This window comes from Buceros rhinoceros, unplaced genomic scaffold (assembly GCF_000710305.1).
Source record: "Buceros rhinoceros silvestris isolate BGI_N320 unplaced genomic scaffold, ASM71030v1 scaffold18552, whole genome shotgun sequence".
NCBI classification, from domain to species: Eukaryota; Metazoa; Chordata; class Aves; order Bucerotiformes; family Bucerotidae; genus Buceros; species Buceros rhinoceros.
Genome location: NW_010400967.1, coordinates 18,998 through 45,066, shown reverse-complemented (window position 1 = coordinate 45,066; position 26,069 = coordinate 18,998). Strand labels below are relative to the sequence as shown.

At 36.9% G+C, this 26,069-nt stretch overlaps 1 protein-coding gene across 8 annotated transcripts in view; it reads left to right on the top strand.

The window, feature by feature from the left end:
- Window positions 1-25,150, top strand: part of MEF2C (myocyte enhancer factor 2C) — a 73,977-nt gene extending 48,827 nt beyond the window's left edge. For 4 of the 8 annotated variants that reach the window (XM_010132121.1, XM_010132120.1, XM_010132124.1 and 1 more), the window contains 4 exons: window positions 13,344-13,516; window positions 15,702-15,831; window positions 16,693-16,828; window positions 23,510-25,150. In XM_010132121.1, coding sequence (XP_010130423.1) covers window positions 13,344-13,516; window positions 15,702-15,831; window positions 16,693-16,828; window positions 23,510-23,831 — 761 coding nt within the window. In that variant the 3' untranslated portion in view covers window positions 23,832-25,150. Of the gene's footprint in view, window positions 1-13,343; window positions 13,517-14,762; window positions 14,787-15,701; window positions 15,832-16,692; window positions 16,829-23,509 lie in introns of all 8 variants that reach the window. The other 4 variants (XM_010132119.1, XM_010132125.1, XM_010132122.1 and 1 more) reach the window with 4 other exon arrangements.
- Window positions 25,151-26,069: the final 919 nt, after the last annotated feature.

Sequence of the window (26,069 nt, the reverse complement as noted above, 5' to 3'; positions counted from 1 at the left end):
GAGTGGGGAAAGAAGACCATGGGAACTATTAGTATCCTTTGTTCTCAAAGACAGCATGATAGAAAATTACAATTTTGTTAATTACCTTCTGTTAGACCGTGAAACACAACTAAAGATTCATTCTGAAGATGTTCACGTTTCGCCGCCTTTTAACCTCATCTATAAAAGAAACTTCATGAACGGCAGCTGAGGGACTCGGATAGGAAACTGATTGCCCTGTTAAGGGGCTCCCTCTCCTGGCTCATTAAGAAATATCATGGCCTCGTTACTGGTTTCCCTGTTCCTTTAAAAAGAGTCTGGAAAGCAATTAGTATAGAAGGCAATGTTTTCTTTTAAAAGGGGCACATACTGAAATAAAAGTTTGTCTACACACGCGTTGGTGCGTAATAAAATCTGTATCTCAATACACTAGTTCAAAATTCATATTCTTTCTGAAAACATTTTTTTCCTTGAAAATATATTAAAAGCATATATAAGCGTAGGAGGAGTGATAGCTTGATTATTTACTCAAAAATTAAGAATTTTTATTTCCTGCACACGTTGTTATTCATTAAGCTCTCAAGCAATATAACTTTGGAGTAGGCAATTGATTTGAGGAGCCTATATATGAGGGGCATTGCTAGGAATGCATCATAAATATTTAATCATATGAATAGCCTTTGTTCTTTATCTGGCAATAAGAGCTTTAAACACTATTAAAGAAGTGTTTTCTAAATCTCTTAAATGCAGAGCAGTAGGAAGGATTTGATACAGGGCTGAAGGAAGATGAAAAGGTCACCATAAGGTTGAATCCTCTGTCTTAGTTGCATCTATCTGCAATGGCACTACTTTGGACAGTCCTCTTTCTTTAGGATGCAGAAGAATAAACATCAAAAGTTCTCTTTGTTCATCATTCTTCACAAGAAACAGAGACCTCTGTGTTTTCTTCTGTTTGGCATCTTAGAAGCTGGTAGCATGATCATTTGGTTTAATCTGTTGGGGTTCATATTTCTGGCCAAATTAGAACATTATGAATTTGCATTTTTTTCTGCAGTGTCCAAAAATAGCATATATTCAAAATAGCATACTCGAAGAAGAGTCTAAAAGGTTTCATTTCTGCCATTACAAAATGAAACTACTTTTGATTACTAACACCAGGCCTCAGTTTCTGCACTACTTTGACAAATAACGTTGTAACAGATTGCATTAAAACTGCAATATCAGAAACGGGAAAAGATTAGTTAAGCCTGTGTTTCGAGAAGTATGTTATTTTGTTAGTTTGGATTATTTCAAGTAGTAACCTTGAAATCATCCACAATTTACCTTGGGAGGCAACCCAAGACATAAATAGAATTTTCAAAAGCTGACTACTTCTTTGTTATCTTGCACAACTAAATACCATCAGTCGTATTTTTAAGCTAAAGCAAAGTTATCTCAGGTTTGTTAAAGTAAATTTGTTCTTAGCCAAACACCGATTGAATAGTTTCTATCATGTGATAGTAGTAACTGCCAACATAATTGGACTGAACTTCACACTTAGCACAGTTGCCAAATTAAAAATACAGCGATGTCTTTGGCACTGTCCTCTCAAACCAAAGGGTTTGAGTGAAAGAGAGAACAAGAACTTTTTGGACCCAAAATGATGTGCTCTGAAAGCATTCTAGCTTACACTGTAACTAATGTAAACATGTCGACGAAGCGACACAGTACCTGTTTACATGATAGACTATATGAAGTTCTTTTAATTTTTAAGGAACGTAGTCTTTAACAAAACCACTTAACAGTAACTTGACCAGAAATAAATAATGTCTACAAACTTCTAGTACTGTAAATGATCTGAACTTGAGTTTTATTCAGTGTCACTCAGTATTTATGTTGAAAGCCTGATAAAAGATTAAAAATATTTCAATAGTTTTAAAATCAAAATATAGTAGTATTGGGGAGCATCTTTCTTTGCTTCTGTACTTTAAACTTTTTCTTTTCAAACTAAGTTATATTTTTAGATTGAGTTATATGTTTAATTTTTATACGGTTTTCAGATTATGATGTTTTGTATTTCGAAATCAAGTTTTCTTTTGAGTGCATTAAGCCCATCTAAATCAACAGTTTGGTTGAGTTTTTTTAATTTTTAAACCACTATAAATAATAAAAGCAAAGGAAAAATTTAATCTCAAGTTTTAGCTCCAAGATTAGTATAATAAAAAAAAACTTGCTTTAATTGTTTATTCACTTTCTGCAAATTGTTTGTTTCACTGTTTGATCTCCATACTACCTCCATCTTGGTATTATAACTAATATTAAAGAGGCAAGTTATTCAAAAGTACTTGGGACAAATGCTGTCAGATGGACTAAGTGCTTTTTTTTTTTAAATCAAGCATCCTCAAACCACCTTTAAACCTGTTCTTCAGGTTTCATTAAAAACTGAAGAGATGAGTACTGCATTTTGAAAAATTCACCCATGTCTTTTTAATAACTAGGTGTGCTATTTACCTGTAGATCAGCAGCTAGTCATTTCCCTCTGGAAAGTGGCCACGAGCTAACAGTTGCTTTCTCATCTTCTGAGGACTGAGGCCCTGGATCTGCCAGCCAGTATCATAATTTGCTAGTGCTTTCTTCCTCCTTCTTCTTTTCTTGGTCATGAACTGACTGTGGGTGAATGTATAATATATTCTACTAGTATTTCAAGCACATGGAAATATATTTAATGGTAGATTTTTTTAATTTATAAGCCCTCCGGGTAACAGCAATCTGGATTGTATCAGATTCTATCTTCTCAAAAGAGAGTGATTTACTAAAAAGAAGCAATTTGCCAAAATAAGCCTACAAGCAGTACGAAAAATAAGCAAGGATTTCAAAGGCACCTAGTTGTAGTAATGTCTTTTGAAACTATAAATATAAATACAAATAAGCAAACTAATACTAAAAATAAAAAATTTAAAGGTACTAAAATATTCTCCTGTGTGCCCTGAAATCATGCTTGGCATTGTCAAGAGAAGAGAATTCTTAGGCTGCACGTGAGAAATACGTTAAATAAACAAGCGAGCTTAGAACAACGATTCCCAAACCACAGTTTATGAGCAACCTCGTCAGACTGGATTAGGCAGGCAGAGCATGGTAGATCATTGCCCTCCCCTTATTACTTGATGAGAGCATTCGTCGACAGACCTCTGATCCAGAGACTGGGCAAGGCACAGTGCAGAAGTGTAGTAAACAATTGTTCCTGTCCAAGGAAGTTTACAGTCCAAAAGAAGGAACACGCAGTCATTCACAACAGAGCTTGTGATGCAATAGTGCCAGATCCAAACAGTAAGAATTCATAAATTGGCAGGTTGGCTTAAAACCGTGGAGGGGGAAAAGAAATGGGAAACATAACAACCCGCCTTCACTTTTGTCTTTTCCACTCATATTATGCTATTAAATGTTCCTTTTCCAAGCTCTCCTCCATATGAGGAGGACTTTTTTTTTTTTTTTGGTTTTTTAACAGAAGTACCAACAGGTAGGAGATTTGTGATAAAGCAGGAAGAGCACTAGAACTTGTTTGACATCTCTAATACATAGTATGAAGGAAGTAGTCTAACAGCACATGTATTTCATTTTTCTGTAGGCAGTCAACACAACTAAGTCCTGTTAAATTAAATTAAACCAAAATTAAGTCCTTTTTCTACCCTAAACAACTGATCTGTTTAATACAGCTTGTTCATACAGGGGAAAAGTCACATCAGTGAAACTTTGAAAATAGGTTTGAAAGGATGTAAAAATAAAAAAAAAAAAACTTTCAAAGGGTGTCATGTGCAAAGGTTGGATGTGTGTATTTTCAGCTAACTCCTGTGACCTCTTACCAGTGAAGAGATGCACATAAGACCTTTCCAAGCAGACCTCAGTGAAAATCCATCGAAGTTTGTCCTTTATTATATTCCCATCAGTTATGTAAGAGTTGACTTAGTAATTTATTTGGTTATTCTCTGTCTCATCATCTCTCTAATCAACAATGTCTCAATATTTGCATTTATAAAAAGACATCTTGAAAGAATTGAAAGGGAGAAAGCCCTAAGTTCACATGTAATGAACAATTAAGTGAGTCATACAAACTGTGGTTCTTTGTAAGTGGGGTTTTAAAGACAGCCATGATTGACTTCCTTTATGACAAGAAGTTTCAAACATTCCTCAAGAATAATTTGAATTCTTTAGATAAAATCCTTTTGCTAGTCAAGACTGGGGGAGTTTTATGCTTTACTTCAGTGAGATGGGTTTTCAGGGAGACACTGGTTTTTTGTCTGTGCGCTCTTGCTCGTTAAGACATCAACGCTGGCTTCTGTTGCACGCTGCAATCCATATTGTCCAAATTCAGACAATATAACAAGGCATTGCAAATTAGCAAACATCTGGATTTCATGCCTATCCTGAGCCCTGAAAGAGATAGTTGTTACCTTCTGGATCTGGAATGCAGCAATGACTCTGGTCTGAGAAAGCACGCAAGAAAGGCTTTTAACCTCTCGAAGCTGAGACTGCAGCCATGCATGGAAGCTCCTGGCAGTATTAAGTTAATGTGACCCCCGTCCTTTAACTTTTAACGTGATTCCCCAATTAAGATTTTAAATCCATAAATTCCATTTCTTTTCCAAATCTCTTCCAAGCTGATTTTTCCTTTGGAAACAGTTGAAACGCTCTCCTGGAAATAAAAGCTAGATTAAAGTGGAATGGGCTAGTTGCTGATCTTTTCTCTGCACTTGCTTAAATTTCAAAACAAATCTGAATAGTAGTATCTATGTGCAAAACACTTTCCTTTTGTCAGCACATCTATTTGTAATAACATTGTTAAGTTAAAAATATAAGTATATATCATTTGTGGTTAATATAAGTGGTCCCAACACTGAATTTTAAAGTATGCAGTCTTAATATTTCAAAAACTGTACATTTAACAAAAATTGACAGTTTAAGTTTAGCTGTATGTTTATGAAAAAAATAACAGCTATTTCTAAAATTTCTTTGAGGAAGCAAAAAAGTACATTTTCAAATAATGTGTTCAGTTTATAATTGGAATTACTTACTGTCTTGAAATATTTTTCATTAAAAAGCATTTTCCCCCAAAATGATAACTGATTTCAAACATACAAAAAAGGAAATTATTTGACATCAGCAAATAATTCCTTAAAAGCACATGGTTTGTTAAAGATGGACAGTCACGAGGAGAGATAAGTAGTCTACTCTTCCCAGGCTCATATCTTTCTCATATACCTTCAGAAAAAATTGTATTTTTCAGTAATATAATTTTCTCTCTGGCTGAAGTGGGACTTTCTTTCCTTTCTTCTGGTTCTAGAACAGCTCATATAGAGAGAAAAAAAAAATACTGTGGGTTTTTTTACATTAACAGGACTGGAATGGAGCATCTTTTCAGCTAGCATACAAGATGAAGTAAGATACTTGCTCCTAATATGTGTTATATAATTGCTTTTCTGGAATAAGAATTAACTGATAATCATAAGAGGCCAGATAAGTCCTGAAAACGTATTTTTGGAGAGGGGGTTACCACAGACAGGTGAGGACTGGATGTGATATATGCATCCTGCACATGTTTAGAGACCAAGTCTACGCCAGTTTCTGTGAGGTTTTTGGAAAAGATGTTATGGAAGATAAATTTCTGATGAGCACCATTGAAAACTACCCTTGACTTTTGGTGTTGACCACTCCTACTAGACTAAACCTTAGAGTGGAAGATCACTGCATTCCTAGCGCAGAGCATGGACTGACCTTTGCATATGTCAAGAGTGAGTGAGGAGGGAGCGCTGTGCAAGGCCACGGACATTGTACTGCACCTGCTCCTCATGGTGGTAGATACAGCGCCAGTGGCAGGGGCAGGGTGGCTGTTTTGTCATGATAACACACTTTTAAATGACCATCTGATCCCTGACATTTTGTTTGGACCTTGAAAACTTAAAACACACAGGAATATAGTTCTGATGCTCATTGTGCCGTGCCCACATTTGAACTAGAGAGGTGTGATATTTATAAAGTGCAAAACCAAAGACCACGATGTGATTTTTTTTAAGCAACTTTTCTTGATAATTACAACTTAGTTGCTGTGCTGATTAGGTGAAGATTCAAGCCAAACAAGATAACTTGAAATATATGGCTTCTGAGATGAGTGTATCTGTCGATAAATAACTATGTTAGAACAAAATAGTGTGGAAGTGGAAATAAATTGATCAATACAATCAGAAGAAAAGACAGAGGAAAGATAGTGTTTCTACAATAAAGCTCTGTGCTCTGAGATTCCTCAGATGAGGTGCCATTAAAGAATTACAAAAGCAGATAGTAAGATACTACAGTCAGCATATATAAGCATACAAGACAATAGTATTAAAATTAGTATTAGACATAAGTATTAAAAAATAAATACAAGCAGGACCTGGACTTGTATCATCTATTGCTCTGTTTCTTTGCTGAGAAAAAAAAAGGAGGAATAAGGGTGATCATCCTTGAAGGAGAAAGAGCACCGCCCCTTCTCATAGTGTGTAATATACATCCCCTCACTGCCTGTGACATAGCCCTATTCCAAAGACTGTGAGGAGGGAGTTCAGAGATGTGCTGAAACATCTGCTTGCAGCCTGGGAAACCTAATTGCAATAAGCAGTGTTTTGAAGGGCTACTCACAGTTCCTTACATGGGTAGCCACAGGCTAATTCTGTAGACAGTCAGATGCCACCTTTACATTTATTTTATTAAGGTGTGAACTCCCAGACTAAAGTGGGAGAATACTTAGTGCAAGAACTACTTCAGAAACATTTAAATATAGATCTTATTATAGCAACAAATCATAACCACAGTGTTGGTGATCAGCTTAGTTTACCGTGTACTTAGTTACGCACTTGACTCAGCAGTAAAGTATTTGCATGAAGTGCATAGTCTGTGATACACAGATCAGGTTTCTGATCTCATGCTCTTTCATTGTACATCTAAGTAAACTCATCTATTTCTCTATTTGACTGAAAAATCATCTCAGATTTCTAGCCTCCTAGATTCCTTGCATGTCCTTAGATTTCCAGAAATGTGTTTTGCAATGTTTTCCACATTGTCAAGTGGCCAAAGAGCCACTTCTTCACTTTCAGCTTCTGCCTGAAAAGCGTCATCCCTGTCCTGAAGGAAATCTGAGCCCAGCTGCTGCAGTACAGGACTCTCATGCCCTTTTTCAGCAATAGTTACATGCACCTGCAAATATTCCACATAGAGTAGATTGTAAGGATGTTCCAAATTTTATATAACCCTTTATATAACCCCAGCCCAAGGGTTAGAAATAATTTTGACTACTTCGTCCATGTAAACAGTTCATTAAGGTAGCTGGCAATACTCAATTTGAAGAGGAAGAGGTTGTTCTTAATTCCTTCATGATGAGGAAAAGGACATGCTGGGAGCTGGGGCACTTGGAGGCTAGGAACAGCAGAGAGAGGCTCCTGGGTGGTGAGAAGGCAGAGCTTCACAACCAACCCAGCCTGCAGGTTGGGAACAGGGAACAGGACCAAGGGGCAGCTGGAGCAGATCGAGCCCCAGGTAACAATTTGGGGATGGGGATGGGCCAGGTTGTCAGCCCATGATTGCAGGTCTGGGCCAGGCCTGGTGAGGGGAACCATGAAAGTGGTTAGAGAACTATTAATGACACTAAATATGAGATTTAGCAGTAAGACCCATACGGCCTCAGTATGTAAGATCTGAGCCTAAGTACTTGAACCAGTCCAGAGCCCTGGCAAAAAACCAAAAAATGTGAACCATCAAACAGAAAAGTCAATTTCTTCATAACATAGTATAAATGTAAGCAGATCAGTCACACAGTTTTCCCTGGGAAATTTGATGACACCATTTACCTCTGCTTCAGTGGAAGCAGTGGAGATTTGCATGGCTTCCAAAATGAGATCTCACTAGCACCCAGAATCATGAAATGGGGTGCAGAGTGTAACCTCTAGCTTGTGCAGGTAGCCTTCCATGTACGCCTAAATTGCCTACAGTATTAGCAGTATTTCAGAGATTCCCAGACACTCTTTTCCCCAGCACAGGACAGCTATAGTGCAGTTGGATCCCTTTACATACCTTTAGACTTGAAGAGCAACAATTTCCCATTAACAGTTACGCAACCTGCCTGGCAAGAATGAGTGAGTTAGAGAGAGACCTGAATATCAGCTAGGTTTTATATTGTTGTTGGAGCCTCTACTGTTTTGTTTACATTATTTTTAAGTGTTTGGTTTCTAAATCTATAACAAAGAGCAGTTAAGATAGTTTTCTCTTCATTCTCTTCCCATTTTTCTAAATGTCTATGTGTTCACAACGCGTTCATCCTATTTCAGTCCAAAAAGGGGCTGATACTTCAAGGTGCTTGAGAGATCTTTCACGCAAAGTCCGTATCTCTGTATACCACATCTGTCTGAACTGTCTCCAGTAATTCAGTAAAGAAAGTCCATTAGTGTATTGTTGTGGGAATAGGCAGCTACTTTAACATAAAGATTTTTTTTTTTCTGGGTGAGCATATCTGCAGGTTAGTTTTTTTTTTCTATCACTGGCAGTTAGTAGAGGTCATGAACTGTGAAATGACTAGCATACAACATGTGGGTAAGGATCTTTAATTATTTCTTTTAAAAATTATGTTTAGGTGAACACCCATACAGCTTCCTGGCATTAGTAGGGTTTTAGTTTTGGGTTTGTTTTTTTTTTTTGGTATCTGTTCTGTTTGGGTGATAAACCATAGCCTGTTTCAACAGTGTGTAGGCATTAAAAAGAATCACTCACGAGATGTAAGAGACAAGAGGATCTGAGTGAAGAGTGCAAAACTGGGTGTAAATTTAGCAACACTTCCATTACTGCATTGATTACTTTATATATACATATATTTTGAAGAGGAGGTAAATTGTATCATAGTTGGCTCTCATGTTCATAAAGATTAATTCTAAAGTTAACATTCTTTTTGAGAGGCTTGGTGGTCAGTCATAATGTCATGTACATGGGATGTGCATTTGACATAGCCCAGTAAGAAGCAGGAATCCTCCATGAAATGGAATGTACATATTATTCTTGGGAGAATTGTGATAATTTCCACAAGAGCCTACACTTGTTGGAAACTTTAAAAGACTATTAATATTTATTGAAAATCCTTTGAGAATCTGAAAGATCTTTTCCTATTAAAATTAATGGGAAGTAGGCATCACAGGTTCCTAGAGATTCTGTAAATTCTCAATCCATGTGGTCAGTGAAGAGCATTAGAGTAAATGAGAGATCAAAGAAAGAACATATAAACTGTGTGTCTTGTTCTTCATTCTTCTAGGACTACCACAGAGGCTTTTTTCATTCAATATATTTTCGTATCTTTGAAATCATGATTTAAAAAGAAACACGTGGGGACATAACAGGTTCAAAGCCTCAGGAAATCAAAATATAAAAATTCATACCAATTTTTCAAGACTTTGAATCGCAACAATGCTGTTAAAAAGCGTTGAGAGTGAAATTATTTTTTCTTCATTTGTATTACCTTAACACATGGAAATTTTCCTGGCTTAAATGCTCGGTACAGAGTTATTGCCCTTACTCTGAGAAAATGAAGAATTGCAGCCTCTTTGCAACCACTGTAACACCAATGACTAAACCTACATGTTAAGTACAAGTGTTACTAATTGGGGGATGAAAAAAGAGAAATAAACTTTGCTCTGTCCTGTCCTGAATAAACTTGTGTTCTACTCATACCCTGAAATTCTTAAACCATGGAAGCAACCATTTAAGATAGTAGTAGGTGAATTTGTCACATAGTTCAAATTGTAGTTTTCCACGAGCAAACATTTTTTTTTTTTAAATCATTCTTCTTGACTGACTAACTGCTGGTTCACAAAAATAACTTTTCTGGATGTTTTTAAAAAGTGATGTTGCTGGGATTAATCATGCAGTCTGTACTTGGACAGAATTCCTTCTAAAGTCAATGGCACTTGTGCCTAAATGCAGAATGTGGGAACATGCCCAAGAAGAGCGTTGCATGCTCAGAAAGCATTTGTCTTAATATTCTGCCATTAGTCCAAATACAGAGTCTGGCACTGCATTTCATGACACGTGCTGCTCCGCTAGTTCTGTACAGAAACAAGCTCTTTTCTGTGTAAAATATTTTTATTCTTTAAAGTCAGTAGAACAAACAATGCAAGGAAAAATCATTTTCTACAAAAACTTCTTGACTTGAAAATGCTCTAAATTTCTAAATTCTGACATACACCCTTTAAAAGTGGTGTGTCTACTGTTTTTATTTTCATTATACAAGTCATATCTATAATGTTTAAAAATGTTCTACTCCAGCAAAAATATGGCTTTTAACCAAATAAAAGTGTAAAGCCAACTAGCTCTAAAATCCATCTGTTTTTCATTTTCTTATAATCTATAATCAGGAAATCCATTCATACATGACATATAATTTTTGCTCTTTCAAGTGGATAGTGGAATGCAATGTTCTGCATACAGTCACATCTAAATTGATAATTGTCCAGACAGAGCGCAATTTTAAAGTATAGGATGAAGAAAGGTTTAATTTGTATATTAGAAGTCTTATACTTTTTTTTGCCTCTGAATGTAAATGAGGCCATTCTCTTCGGTGGATTTATCTGAAGGTGGGACAGCTGCCTCAGAGCAGGCCACAGCTCTCTGAGTAAAGAGGATACGGTTTAAAGAGCTGGTTTAAATGAAGACTCTTCTTAACTGCAAACCACATGCATGCATTCATCATTGATTTCCAAATGATGGGTTTCTGTGTCATTGGTTTAAGGTCCACAGTCTTACATTCCTGAGTCCACATTATACCAGAAGAATAACAATTTGGTGGCTGGAAAGAGGAATGGTTATTATATGGCTCCAAAATGCTAGCTGGCATAATATGCCATGAACAGCAGAAATCCACTGGTAAAGAGAAGACTACAGTAGTTCTTAAAATAATTCAATGTTCTAAAAATATAAATGTAAGAAATGTTATCACTGCTCAAAGTATTTTACATCTGTAGGTAAATAATATGTCAGATGAAGGCTTCTGAAGAGTGAAGTTTAATACGGAGGCATTCTTTCCCTTAATTTATAATAGTAAATTATATTAAGTAAATCTTATGTAGAAAATAGGAGTTCTTTCTTGTAAGGTTTTTTCTGAAAATCACAACAATAGAAAAAAACATAGATGACAGTGCATGCTGTTTTGTTAAATATTAGGTTGGATATTGTAGAACTAAAAAAAAGATACACTGCTTCTTCAAACAGCTTCATTTTTGCACTCCAAAAGAATGTTTGTCGTACAACAGATTTCACAAAGCGGTTTCACTTCCTGTTGGTGAAATAGCTCCTGTGAAAACAGCACCGGAGAAACTAATTTTGCTTCATTTTTTTCTGTTGATCACTTCTCCATATCAGTAGCTTTTCAGTACGCAGTTTATCAAAGATCAACTTTTAAAAGGCACTTTAGTTTCCAGAAGAAAATATTGTTGCATATTCCAAATGCCTTGTCTAATTTCACCGCCTGTAGTAACACATGGCATTAATTAGAGCATAATATGTAGCAAATCCATGTTCATTTAAAAAAACAAAAGCCTACTGACACAAAATGGAAAATTCTTGTGTTCTGCTATTTTAACTTGATAAGTGTAAAATATACTTTTTCTTATTAACTCATTTAATCTCACTAACTGTAAGATATTATTAAGGAAATAAACAACAAGATTAACTATGAAAAATATTTTAATACAAAATCCTCGAAGTTATCTGAGTTATTCTAAGTTTTCATCTTAATTTCTTTTTGCAAAGGCTTGGAAGATCATTATAACAAAAAAGCATGAGAATAAACAAACCAGGCCAGACTAGTGACTAAAGGTACTTCTCAAATATGAAAGTCAAGCGCTTTGTGATACTTTTCTTGTGTCCAAACAATAGTGTTCATGTTTTGGGGTCTTCCAGAGCCTGAAGTGGTGTTTTTCTATTTAATGGCCCTCAACAGATTTTTTTTTTCCTGATGGATTTTCTGATTTGATAAATACAAGTAGCTGGTGTGCTTGCAGATTAAAAACATGATTTAATGTTAGTTGCGCTTGGACATACTTCATTATCCTAACAAGAAGACAGATTCACTCTCATGTTCTGTCATTTTTATGCCCATCTCATAAACTTTATCCAATTTAGTTCCATAATCCATTTATGTCCCTTAGGGCTGTAAACACCCATTTTCCATGTGAAAAAGAAAGCAAGATACTGAGTTCTTCACTGACTTTGGGACTTGAAAGAAAATTTGAAAGTCTGGGGCTTCTAATTCATAGGGCTGTGCCACACTCACCGGCTCATTTCTAGGTTGTGGGTCGCAGCTTGTGAGCTGTGAACAAAGGATGAGCACAGACAGGAATTCTCTCTTGGCATGTGTTTTCTCGATATTTATCCCTGGAAGTTCTCTCTTTCTGCACCAGTTTTCATGCTATTCGCTCTCTATGACTGGGCAGTTCCTGTGTCTCTCTTGAGCCTGTGCAGACAAAATTTCAAGGCTACACTAAAAAGTCATCTCTTTCCCCAGACTTTGTGTGAGTAAGAGATGAAATTAGGTGGATGAAGTAGGAAGGTCTCATTTTTAATGGAATGGTAGTTCAATAACTATGGATATATAGTTTGTACTACATGGTGAGAAAAGGAAATGAAACATTTGCCAGTCAAAATTGTATCTGGAGCCTCCAGAAGGCAGCAGGGACAAAGGTGAAAGAGATGGTGCTGTTTTCTGAATAAGGTTATATGCTCTTTCTCTCATTGACTTTAGTGTTGACAGAATCAGGTCCAAAAAGTGTGGTGAAAGAGAGCCAAACCCATTTAAGAATCTTCCTAGTCCTCCCCCTGCCTTTTCTGGAAATTATACCCTTGCTCTACTCATTCTTTGTTTAAAAACAAAACAAAATCGTGACCTGGAAAGGGCTGAGTCAGGCAAGGCAGAATCCTCTGTAGTTGTCAGGAAAATGTAGCATAGATTTGACTTTTTTTTTCAGTCGTAAGATTGTCTAACTTCCTTGAATCTCTTGTAAGGCAAATGATAGATCTTGACTGCTTTGAGTGTATTGTGCTATATACCATAGTGCTGTAAACATAGTATTATAATCAAGTTAATTTCCGCACCTCACTGAACTGTTGGCTGCCCTGAGACAAAGCATTTTAAGACCAGTTGTTCCAACTATGGCATGTGTTCAATTTCCCTAAAAAGACACATTACATGACACAGGTATTTACCTTGATTTTTTTTTTAATCTGACATTTTTAATGATCAGCCTTAAGAAAGGCCTTGGAGTTTATAATCCTCCTCTCCCTTTTTCCTTTTCTTATTTTCTTCATTTTTACTGAAACAGGAAATGGATATGGCAACCCCCGCAACTCACCAGGTCTGCTGGTCTCACCTGGCAATTTGAACAAGAATATGCAAGCAAAATCTCCGCCTCCAATGAATTTGGGAATGAACAACCGTAAACCCGATCTCCGTGTGCTTATTCCACCTGGCAGCAAGAATACAATGCCATCAGTGGTAATGCATTGTCAAAGCTTTTTTTTATCTCTTTCAGATAAGAGGTATTTAGGAATTTCAAAGCCTGCTCAAGCAACTAAAATCGGCAAAATAACATTCCACATTCTTGCTTGTTTGGTCTTTCTGTCTAATCTTAAAGCTTGACATCGAGCTAAGGATGTAGGCAGAGCCTGTTCAATTACTTTTATGAAGTCATATTTACTTCCTCCCTTTTTTCTATTGAGTTGCAAAATAGGAACTGCGTCCTGCATAGCCTAAACTTCTGCACTCTCTTTCCTAGTAGCTGGGAAGAGCTTTTCCTGGATTTCTTATAAAGGCTGAATTTAATCCTGAGTATTCCTGACCTACTGTGTTTTTCTGAAATATTTAGCCACGCAGAATCTCAGCAGATGGCAGATTAACCACAAATAAATTAATTTGAACTCTTATCACTCTGAGCTCCAAAGGCCAAATTTTGTAATGACAAGAGGTAGCAAATAGATAGAGCAGGATAAAAAGGCGCATGAAGCTGCTGTATCTTCTTCCAGGAAATTTAGCCAGGCTATTGCACTGGAAGGTTGAATTGTGAAGGTGTCATGTGGGTATCTTGTAGATCCCTTCTGAAAGTCAGTTAGTGGTTGCAAGTAAATCTTTTGTGAGTGATTTAACATTTAAAGTGAGCTTAATTTAAAAAGAATTTTGATGGCAAATTTAAGTGGCACTATAAATACATTTTTTCATTATGTAACACATGCTATTAAAACAACATCCAAGTTGGCTACTTCAGCTTGACACATAATAAATTGACTTGGAACATCAAGCTAAAACCTCCTGTAAATGTGATGCTGCCTTCTGAGAGGATAAGTAACGAATAGACTCTTACAGGACAATGCTCAAAGTCGACCAAGGCAATGACAAGCTGTCTGCATCAAATGATTTATTCCAAGGTCCTTAAAACTGATACTTTCCAAGGGATTTTGTGAATGGTCAGGTCTCCCGAAACCAGGTATAGCAGCACAGGCTGCAGCCATTGTGGCTGTGAAAGAAATAATGAATTCTTAGAGGAAGCCTTGTGCTGAAAACTGGGTAGATTGTCCTCACAACTGAGACAAAAGAAGAGATCTATGAAGTGCTATTTTTCCAAACTATGCTCAGAAAGTTTCATTTGCTGCCCCTAGCAGATGAAGCTATTTCCTAGGCTAGAAATCTGAATCCTGGTAAATATTTGTATTCATTAATTTTTAATGCTCCTTCCCTATGCACTCAGTCTGAGGATGTTGATCTACTTCTGGTAAGTGGTAGAGATGTTCATCTTATTAACAAGGATAAGAAAATTGGTTCTTTAATATGCTTGACACTTGTGTAGGTGAAGTGTTGGTTGAAATGGAGAATTTCACCATAACTGTTTTGTGAACAAAAAGGTCATCACTGTCTTTGAAATATAGGAATATGGAAGGCCAGGCGCGGTTGTTGCACATACTCAACTTACGCAAGAATAAAGCTTTCTTGGTGGTGGTACTTTGAGAGCATGAAACTTGTGCTATTGAAGACGGTGCATCTTTGTGACATTTCTGTGGTGGCTCTCTGGTCATTTTATCCCACCATTCATAGGATTATAGCTCTTTAGTGCAATTTTTACAGTGCAACACCTAGTGCCCCGGAGTTAAAGATAAGCGTGTTAACTGCTGTCCTACCTAACGCGCTCGGAGTTTGTTTTATTGCACAAAAATGAAGTAGCCAGAGCACCATCTGCTGGTAAGAGTCCAGAGTTCAGCCCTCACTGGGTGCCCCTCACTTACAAACCGTAAAATCCAGTAGGGATGGGTTTAGGGTGTGGAGTTTGTTTGTTTTGGTGGGGTTTTTTTTTCATTTGAATGAAGAGGAAAATACTGGGAATAGAATTTACATATTTCATTAGTTTTTCATACGATCTGTTCTTCTACCCACGATAAAAGCAATCTTACTTGTTACTAGTTCAGTTACCTAGGAGATACTGATGTAATGGGTTACTATGGTGACAACTGGTCTCTTGAAAGCTTGTAAATGATAGGGTTGGCAGAGTTCATAAAAGCCACATGTTAAATGATTAATTTCTAGAAATTCGCAGCAGCATGTATTTCTCAAGCACAAAACATACCCAGAAAGCTAATACACTCAAATGATTTCAAACTCGTCAATAATGCGTTTATTTTACTTACTTTAAAAGAATCAGAGGATAAATAACTCCCAGTCTGCTCAGTCATTGGCTACTCCAGTGGTTTCCGTAGCAACTCCTACTCTACCAGGGCAAGGGATGGGAGGATACCCATCAGCCATCTCAACAACATATGGTACTGGTAAGTATGGGTGCAAGATGTAAAGGGTGGGGGAGGGAGCAGGATGCTGACAAATGTCTATCTCAGTGCTAGTGAATTCGGTAATGTTCACTGGGAGGAACTGCAGAACGCATAGCTGATATGCTTTTGCACTGCATTTGCTTATTCTGTGTCTGGCACAAGTGGAGACATGTCTATTCAAAAGTTAGCTGTTTTGTTTGAATGCCAAACTGCTTTGATAGCTTTCTTTCATAGGCTTTAATAAAAATGTAACATAAGACATTTCTTAATCTTCTTAATACCACAGCTAAATCCATGTAGTTGAGTGCACCTTCCTAAAGTCATAAGGGTAGTAGGAGCAAACAGCTTCACTGGCTCCAAAACAGAGTTTCAATAACTTCATGGGCTGTCATACAGTAACCTGGGAGAGACTAGAAATGAAGCCTGAGGAAGTCCTTCCCGGTTCTCATGGCACGCTGGCATACAGATCCAGCACCCTTAGAGAAGACGTACATTGTTTAGACACAGGCTGTCTGCTGGGTTCTGCAAAACTGTAACCAAAATATTATATTTTTCAAGTCTTTGATTCTGTGAGAATGCATCTCTAGTTACGGTGGACATGCAGGCTAAGAATGCTTTGGATTTTCCAGATCCAGAAAAGCTCTGCTGAATTATAGAGTAATTATTAGTGCATTATTTGCTCCCGAGTTAATGAGTGGAGGGAAGAGGAAGGTCTACTTTTTCTGCTGCAACTTAATGTGATTGGTGTCATTAAAATTAAAAGGCTTGTAAAGTGACATGAAAATTATGATGCTAGTTACTGTTGAATTGCTTTCTCTTTAATTCTCTTTTAATTATTGTCTTTTCTGTTTTCACATCCAGAATATTCTCTGAGTAGTGCAGATATATCATCTCTCTCTGGGTTTAATACAGCCAGTGCTCTTCATCTTGGTTCTGTGACTGGCTGGCAACAGCAACACCTACATAACATGCCACCATCTGCCCTCAGCCAATTGGGGTAAGCAGAGTTTTCTCTATTTCGATGGTCTACAGCGACTTCAGTCTTCTCAGTCCACCCAAATCTCAACTATATCAGCACATACTTACAATGTCTAAGAGCTCCTTTTCCCAAAACTGGAACTACATATTTCATTAAAAGTTTGCTAGGAAGCTACAATGAAGTATTCTGTGTCCGTGACGTTTTCTCAGTAGTGCAGTAAAGACTATTGTTCATGTTTTACTCTTTATTTTTTTAAATAGCATTTTATTTCACTACTAAAAGTCAAACTAAACACTTACATCATGCTGTTGCTGTATTTTGCCAGTTACGCTTTTTATTTCCAGTTACTGCAGCACAAACATTAACAGTTCACTTGAGAATTTTCTGAGTATTTTTAATCGAGTAAAAGTAACATGATGATTTGACCTCAGATTAAGCCTTAATCTTATATAAAAATCACATACTCCCTGCTAAGCAGCATTCTGCTCTGACACTCAAGTTGCATTTCTTTGGAAATGTTTTCTACAAGCAAATAATATAATTAGGCCTAAGAACTGTAAGCCCGTAAAACTCATCATGATTTTCTTGTGTTGAGGTGGGTAGGTATCTGTGCCCTCTGGTGGCTAATTTCAAGATATTTATTCAAAATTGGTGAAGCACACTGCTAAATTGTTTTTTAAAGGTGTGAAAATTCACACAGGGAAGTCAGCTAATGCATCGTTGAAAACGCAATCTATTGGCTCATTGAAATGAACTTTTAAAGTATCTTTTTCAAAAATCCTGGTATCTGCAGTTCCCATTGAGTAGGACCATAGCCATTCACCAGCACGCCACACGTAGCCTAAGGCATGGCTAGACATGTTTGAATTTTAAAAGTTCTCTTTATAAAAGCAGAAGCTGAAAACAGTTAGAGCGTATTTATGAGAGGAAATTTAATTCATGTGCATTTGAAATATAAACTGGATTTTTTTCTTTCAGAAAGTGGTGTTGCGCAGATGCGCTGATATTTTTTGTTAAACTATTTAATATTATAAATGTGGTTTAAATTTCAAAATTCTCCTTCTGATTTATCTGACCACTTTTTGCAGCTTACTGTAATTTCTTTACCATGTACAGGCAGTTTGGGTTTTTAAAGGACAACGTGCAAGTGTTTCAGAAAAAAATAATTAAAACCTTATTTCTTTATAAATAAGCATATATAGATACTAACTACATAAAAACATGGAACTGAAGTAGTTTCTCTGCTACAAAAAGTAGTCTTACTACCTTTCTCTAATGCTTATTCTTTTTTTTTTTTTTTTTTGAGTTTGCACTGTTTCTGGAGCAACATGCAGGCTAACTGTACAACGAAAGACATAAAGTCTCAAATAAACTGAAAACTCAGATGTTAGATATCAATGTATAATCTTACAACAAGCTGATTGTTTTCGGTGGTGTACCAAAGAATGTAATAAGGCTATTTGGTTAACCAAAAAAGTATAAATTAAATCCTAATCTAACTACATGCCTTTTCAGATATGTCACACATCATCATCTGTTTCTAATTCATATCACAGAATGTCAAAGTGTAATGGCTGTGGCTGGTGGAATACATTCTGAGTTGCTGCTACTTTTATTATTGTTCTTTCAGTGATTTGTAAATGAATTCAGCTATGAAAGCTGCTTCACTGACAGTTCTGGAGAAGTCTTCTATCTCTGCAGAAAATCATAAGCATTTCTTTATTTTATTTTAGTCACTGCGTTCTACATGCAAAAGCACCTGTGCTAATTTTTGGATATTTGAACAACTTGAAATTGTACAGAACATATTCAATCCATGTCAACCCGAGCTAGAATTTGCAGGAAGAATAAACCAGAATTATAATCATCCCCAGTTATGTGAGAAAATACATCTAGAAAGGGTTTGACGAACCAAATCACTGTGCTAGTGAGGTCATATTCTGGAAAGATTTGGCAACTGTGAGATGTTTGTAGGTAACTGTAAAGACCTGTGAAAAACAGAGTTGCTGGAAGAGACATCTTAGTTCTCCTAAAAAAAAACCTTCTCCTAAATAAAACCTAGCAGGTTTTGTTTCAGCCTAAGGGTGAAAACCAGCTTTGTTTCCTCAGTGAGTGGTGAAAAATATTGTTAGTAGTAGAATAGGATATGGTTAGACGTATTAGTTTGCTCTAGATAAGTCCCCAACAATTTCAGCAGCACTGTAAGAACCATCTTTAAAATAATTGGAGAATGTCTCTACAACCTAACTCTTGACTATTCACGTTGGGTCTGCAATTAGCAGCCCTAGTAGCCAGTGGCCCTGAGGACAAATACCCGAGGACACAGGAATAGTTCACTTTCACCTTTTGCTGAGCCTGGTGAATAGATTAACAGTGCAGAACCTGCTTTGATATGATTGGGACATTAAAACAAGTCAGACTTTTCAACTTCATAGGTTAGAAAACAAAATAGTACCTTTGTAGTTTTTTAACTAGGTTTATGTCTGGCAAAAATGCATGCAAATTCTATTGAAACACAATCTCTTCAAAAACTTTGGGGTTATGCCTAAATATTGCTGCAATGTCCCTTACAAAGAGGATTACTGCTTATTTAACATCGACCAAAGAGTCTGTCGAAAGTCAGTTGCTACAAACCAGAAGGGAAGTCCTTTCCAAACTTTAAAATAAATTATCTAAATTTTTCAGGCACAAGTTCATTATGTGGAAAATGTTCTCTTTCATGCACATTTCTCAACCTAAGAGAGAATCTTTTCTTTCTTAAGTGTCATTCCCAGGTGAAATTTTGGGTTTTCTGAAGTTTAAGTGCAAACATAGAAACAGTATTTCATCTGAAGAATCTTCAGTACAGATAATGGTTTGTGTAAAAGAAGTTTCTCCAAAATTCTACCCATCCAAACAAAAAAATTGTCCAAATTCATGCATACTGTTGCCTGGTTCTGTGTCTCTTATATAGCAAGCTTATTACTTAGCAATGATTAGTTTTGATTAGGTAGCTAGATATGGACAAATATTCTCCATTGAACCATTTTTTGCTGAAAAGTTTACATGCAGTGACGTCATGTTTTGTGAATTTGTATCAGTTCTGCCAACTTCCCTGTTTTGAATAAAAGCCTTATATATATTTGGGATTGAGCCTTTTTTCTTATGCCACCATTGTAAATAAGGTGTTCCAGTGATTCAGTTTTATATTATTATTCATTTAGAAAGTTCTTTTTAAAGTGTAGATCTTGACCTGAGAGCCAATCAAAATATCTTGACACATAAATTTTTTTTGTACTTTTACAAAAAATACGAAAAAACAACTTTCCTTTTACCTAAAGGAAAAACAGAGAGAAGGGAGGAAAGTTGCATTGCTAGCAAGTCAAAAATATCTTCTATTCTCCTAGTTACAGACCAGCACATAACTAAAGTTACAAAATTAAATTTTGCAGTGAATTTTCAATGGTTCCTTATATATATTTATGGGGAAAAAATTCTGTGAAGCAAGTAAACTAATTTAGAGGAGCAAGTGTGGGCATAGAAGAAAAGGTATGTGAGGCTCTTTCTTGCTTCGATAAACCACTTTCTTCCTATCTAAAAACCTATCTATCTGGTGCATGTTCATGTCCTCACTCACCACCTCCTCAGACCTGCACTTGTGTCTGCGCATGCTGAGCTTCCAGAGCAGTTGGAGATCTGAACAGATGGAGACACGTGCAGAACTGATCTCACTGGCATCAGAAGGGACCATCACATGGTAGCTCATCACATCCTGACATGCTTCCCACCAGTTCCACAGCCAAGCTGTGCAGTACAACCCAGATAGGAACCAGCATTTCTCCCATGTGGCTGTTGTGTTCTAAACAAACACCACATTTTCACTACAAAACTGCTGTTTTGTAGTGAACTACAGTTCAACAGGAACTGCTGTGTAAAATTAAAACATTAATTTTCTTCATTGTCCCTATAAAATGAGATGTTTTCACACAATATAAGGAAAAAGGTGATTACATCAACACGAATGGATTGCTTGGCACTTGAGTCCTTATAATTATTCACAATCCTTTGAGTCATTTGCTCTGTTTCCTCTGTGGATTTTCCATATTCAAAACCTGTTTGTTTTCCAGCGAACTTAGTGTAGGTTTCAAGTAATGCAAATATTCAAATGATGCCTGGACCAAAGGATTATATGAAGGAACAGTGTAAAATATACACTGATACATATAGACACAAACAGCTGTTTCTATACTCACATGAATACATGAAAAAAGTCATTTTGTAGCAGACAGAATCCTCTTAATTTTTATAATCCAGCTTTTATTCTAAACAGATGTCATTCAAGTGTTTAGAATATGGGTCTACAGGCTGCACCTAAGTGCATACTATTTCACCATTCACATCTATGTGTAACAGTATGTTTATCTGGCAATTCACTGTTTTAGCTTACATGGCATTCTCATAAAAAATGTTTCAGCAAAATATTTAATAAAATAATGTAAATTTCAATATCCAAAACCCCCAAATATTAAAATTCAGAAATCCCTTCACCAGGAAAGAAACTACATTTAAAAAGAAAAAAAAATTTGAATGATGACTCAAAATAATTGCTTTAATTTATCTATATTGTTTTAAACCAATAAAAATTTAATCCTGACCTGCCAAAATAACTTTGTCACATTATTTCTGTTTACAAAAAAGAGATGTGTCATCTGCTCATATAAAACACTTCTAGATTTAATTCCCAGGTTCCATCATCCTTTATTACAGGACTTTCAGATTTAGCTATAAGCTTGGCATCTGAAATCATGTGTAATCTTATCATACATGCTAAACTGACAGGCTGTTTTCCCAGGTGAAGTCCTACCATCTCCTAAGCAACTGAAAAACAAAGTCACTGGAAATGAAAAGCAGAAAAAAAAAAAATACACAGGAATGTATTTTATATTCTTGTTGGATTCCTTTCAGTAAGTTTTTAGGAAAAGACTGGAATATTTCACTTAACTGCAATGATTAACTCTGATATTTACAGTTTTTTATGGATGTTAATTTAATAGTTACAAAAGCAAAGAGTCTTCTTTGCCAAAAAATAAATAAATAACTTAATAAAACCAAAAAACCACCTGTATTTGCTACTGTGAGGGCTATTACTCACGAATTCTGTCACTTATGAGAGATCACTGCAAATTTGGCACATTCTTCTGTATAGAAATGAAAGGTAGATAAAAGGAATTGGATGTAGAACATCCTGGTTTCTCTTGTTTCCTAACAAGATCCATCAATTATTAAAGACTGCAATAATTCCTGATAAAAGCAGCTGGTATCGTTCAATATTGAAACCATATAGCTCTATTTTAAATCTGCCAGAAGAAAACAACTTTTTGTCATTCATCAAAGTTGTAGTAAATGTTGCTCAGAGTAAAGCTCAACTCCATTTGATGAGTTACCAGGAAAAGTGGAATATAAATGAAAAGTCCACTTCTAAACCTAACTGTTCTTTCTACGTGCGTAAAAGTTGCTTCTAAATCCCAATATTTCTTATGCTTGCAGTAGAAATGCCTGCACATCCCTTTGTGTGTAAAATCCTGTGCGGCCAGGTGGTCTGTTGCCTCTACTGCCTTCAGTCACCCCCTGTATAAATACTCATGAGTAGAAACCTTGAAACTGTGTCTCCGGAGTTAGACACTAATTTCAACCGAGCAAACAGTCCCTGAAGAGGAACATAATGGGAACTGCATGTTGAGAACTCTATTTTATAATAATGAACAGTCAGATTTTTACCAGGAGGTGGTGCTTTTGTACAAAACATCCTGCAGATGTAAGCGATCTCATTTCTCCTGTAGAGATAAAGCAGATTCTCAGAATTCACTCTCCTCCCTGCCTGTTTCAGCTTTCCTCTGCTTTTCCTTACCTGCCCACGAAAATGCACAGAAAAATTAACTTAGAATAGTGATGCAGCTTGCCTTTGGAAAAGCTTTAGCATAGCAGTTTCTCTTGATGCTAGGAGCATCCTCTGAGCCGGGCTCTCCTACATGCAAACAGTACAGTGCTCTGACGTCTTCCACTACTCTTCAGCTTCTCTTTGGTAGTTCATTCAAAAGCATTCCAGATTGAGTTACGAATTCATAGATTTAAACCTGGAAATCACACCTAAATCCTTGCCTGCTTGTGGTATGTTATTAACGTCACTCCTAGGACCAGTAATTTCAACTATTTCTATTCTGAAAGGTATATGATTTACCTGGCCCAAGTATTTGTTTCTGGTTTGTGTTTGAAGTCACATGTCAAAATGAACAGCAGTAAAAATAGTTGGGTGCGTTCAAACTAATTGGATTAATCCCAGCAGAAAGTCCATGTCTCCCTGTCTCAGCCGGTGCATACACACACACGCACACAAGCATTAGCTGTAAATAAACCTGCAGGTAGTTCCAACAGTGCAAAGGCTCGCCTTCCAAAATTTGTTGTGACACCTGAGTGAAAAAAAGGAGAGAGAGAGAGACTGAAAACGAGACCTCCTTTCAAACCGAGGGCATGTCCCGTTAAAGCTGACCATGTTCGTTGCGGTGCTTTCATCTCTTCGAATTTGTGAATTCTGCCCTGAAAACCTCCCTCGTGCTCTCTGCATGTGTGAGCCTTTACACTGGTGTTTTGTGTGAGTGTTTGTGCATATATGGGGGCTCCATGCCTCCTCCGTCTGTAACTGGGTTTCCTTTCCTCCTACAGAGCTTGCACTAGCACTCATTTATCTCAGAGTACAAATCTCTCCCTGCCTTCTACTCAAAGCCTCAACATCAAGTCAGAACCTGTTTCTCCTCCTAGAGACCGTACCACCACACCCTCGAGATACCCACAGCACACGCGCCATGAGGCGGGGAGATCTCCTGTTGACAGTTTGAGCAGCTGTAGCAGTTCCTATGATGGAAGCGACCGAGAAGATCACCGGAACGAATTCCACTCCCCCATTGGACTCACCAGACCTTCGCCGGACGAAAGGGAAAGCCCCTCTGTCAAGCGCATGCGGCTCTCTGAAGGATGGGCGACATGATAACATTATTATCTATTAGGTTGTTTTTTTTTCTTGCAGTGTGTGTGTGCTATACCTTAATGGGGGAGGGGGGGTCGATATGCATTATATGTGCCGTGTGTGGAAAAAAAAAAAAAAAAAGTCAGGTACTCTGTTTTGTAAAAGTACTTTTAAATTGCCTCAGTGATACAGTATAAGGTAAACAGAAATGCTGAGATAAGCTTAGCACTTGAGTTGTACAACAGAACACTTGTACAAAATAGATTTTAAGGCTAACTTCTTTTCACTGTTGTGCTCCCTTGCAAAATGTATGTTACAATAGATAGTGTCATGTTGCAGGTTCAACGTTATTTACATGTAAATAGACAAAAGGAAAACATTTGCCAGAAATGGCAGATCTTTACTGAGAGAGAAAGCAGCTGTTATGCAACATATAGAAAATGTACAGATGTTTTGACAGACCCAGCAGTTGGGTGGCCATGAATTGATGTTAAAAAGAGACCGGGTCACCTGACACACCGAAAATGCTCACAAACATGCAGGCATATTCTTAGAGTATGGCACTCAGTTTAAAAGGATCAAAACATTTGAAGAGGACCATACTTGTAAAAATGTTGAGTTCGAGGGCTAACATATTTAATTTTAAAAACTCTGGGTCTGCATCACTTATTAAATAAAAAAAAAAATATAAAAAGTATGTACATTACATTTTGCTTATTTTCATATTAAAGAAGTAAGACAGAGTTTGCAAAGCATTTGTGGCTTTTGTAGTTTCCTTAAGCCAAAACGTGTTCTTTTTTCCTTGATAGCTTCGCTGATCTTTTAAACAGTCCTGAAGAAACAAACAAAAAAGGACTTTTTGTATAGAAAGCACTACCCTAAGCCATGAAGAACTCCATGCTTTGCTAACCAAGATAACTGTTTTCTCTTTGCAGAAGTTTTGTTTTTGAAATGTGTATTTCTAATTATATAAAATATTAAGAATCTTTTAAAAAAAAATCTGTGAAATTAACATGCTTGTGTATAGCTTTCTAATATATATAATAATTATGGTAATAGCAAAAGGTTTTGTTATCTTAATAGTGGGGAATTATATTTGTGCAGTTGCACATTTAACTATTTTCTTTCGGATTTCTTTTGCTGGGTATACAATTTACAGATCAAAGTCAGCCGTTGAAAGACCGATCTGTAACGAGTTAGAACTTACCCATGGTGTAAACAACTTAGAACATTTTAATACAGCATTTTACGATCAGTTGGGTGAACTGCGATCCATTGTATATACTGATTAGTTCTTTCATGCTGTTTTGTGCATTGTAACAAGTTAAGGGCCCTTCTATTACTTAATGTCCTGCGTATCTTGTAGTTTTCCATGGGTTAAATGACAAAGTGGCGTAACTTGGCCCTTTCTCAAGAATAAAGCTGGTATTCTGCCTGTCAGAATTGGATGTGCAGCTCTAACGGCTGTCGGTTACGTGAGTGCAGGTGAATATTTGCAGAGGCAGCGGGGAGAGTTAAAGGGAGGGATCAGCAGGCACAAGCACGCCTGTTGCAATGATGGCTCCCCTCTCTCCCAGATTTAAAACTCTTAGAGAGATCATCAATTAAAGGACCACTCAAAAGTTGATAGATCTTACACAGCCAGTGTTGACCACCAGGTCCGTGGTTCTCATGGACCTCTGCGGTCACGTCATCTCATGGTGGGCACGTTGTTGAACAATGCTCCCTGTGTATTTGCACCCAGGCGAGATTTGCTTCAGCTTATGGAATCCACATTTCCTCCTGACTCATGTTGTTCCTTTGACTAAAACAGCTTGACCGGAGGGAACGTATCGTTTAAGTCCCTCTCTGTCCCTCTTGTTTATTAGAAGAAAATGGTATATTCAAATGTTTCAGTTTATTCCTTCTGTTGGAGACAAAAAGTGTTTAAGCAAAATGTTAGTGCCGTAGTAAAACTGTGTTATTTCTCCTTTTTCCAAGAGTCCTTCCAACTCTCACCTACATACATTGACACTATGGCGAAGGATATATCTGTAACAGCTAAATATCGACTCAGAATATTTTGTTAAGGGAAATCCACACTCTGTTTCCCACCTATACACGCAGTTGCTGTGCACTGCTCAAGGACAGCGTACCTCTCTGTGGTGGAGAATGATGAACAGACAACAGTGCGCATTAGGGCGTTCACTTTTCACTTACGACTTTGTAGAAGCCTGCCTTACAGGCGCTCTCAGCTGTGCAGGGGCTAGTGCATAATCT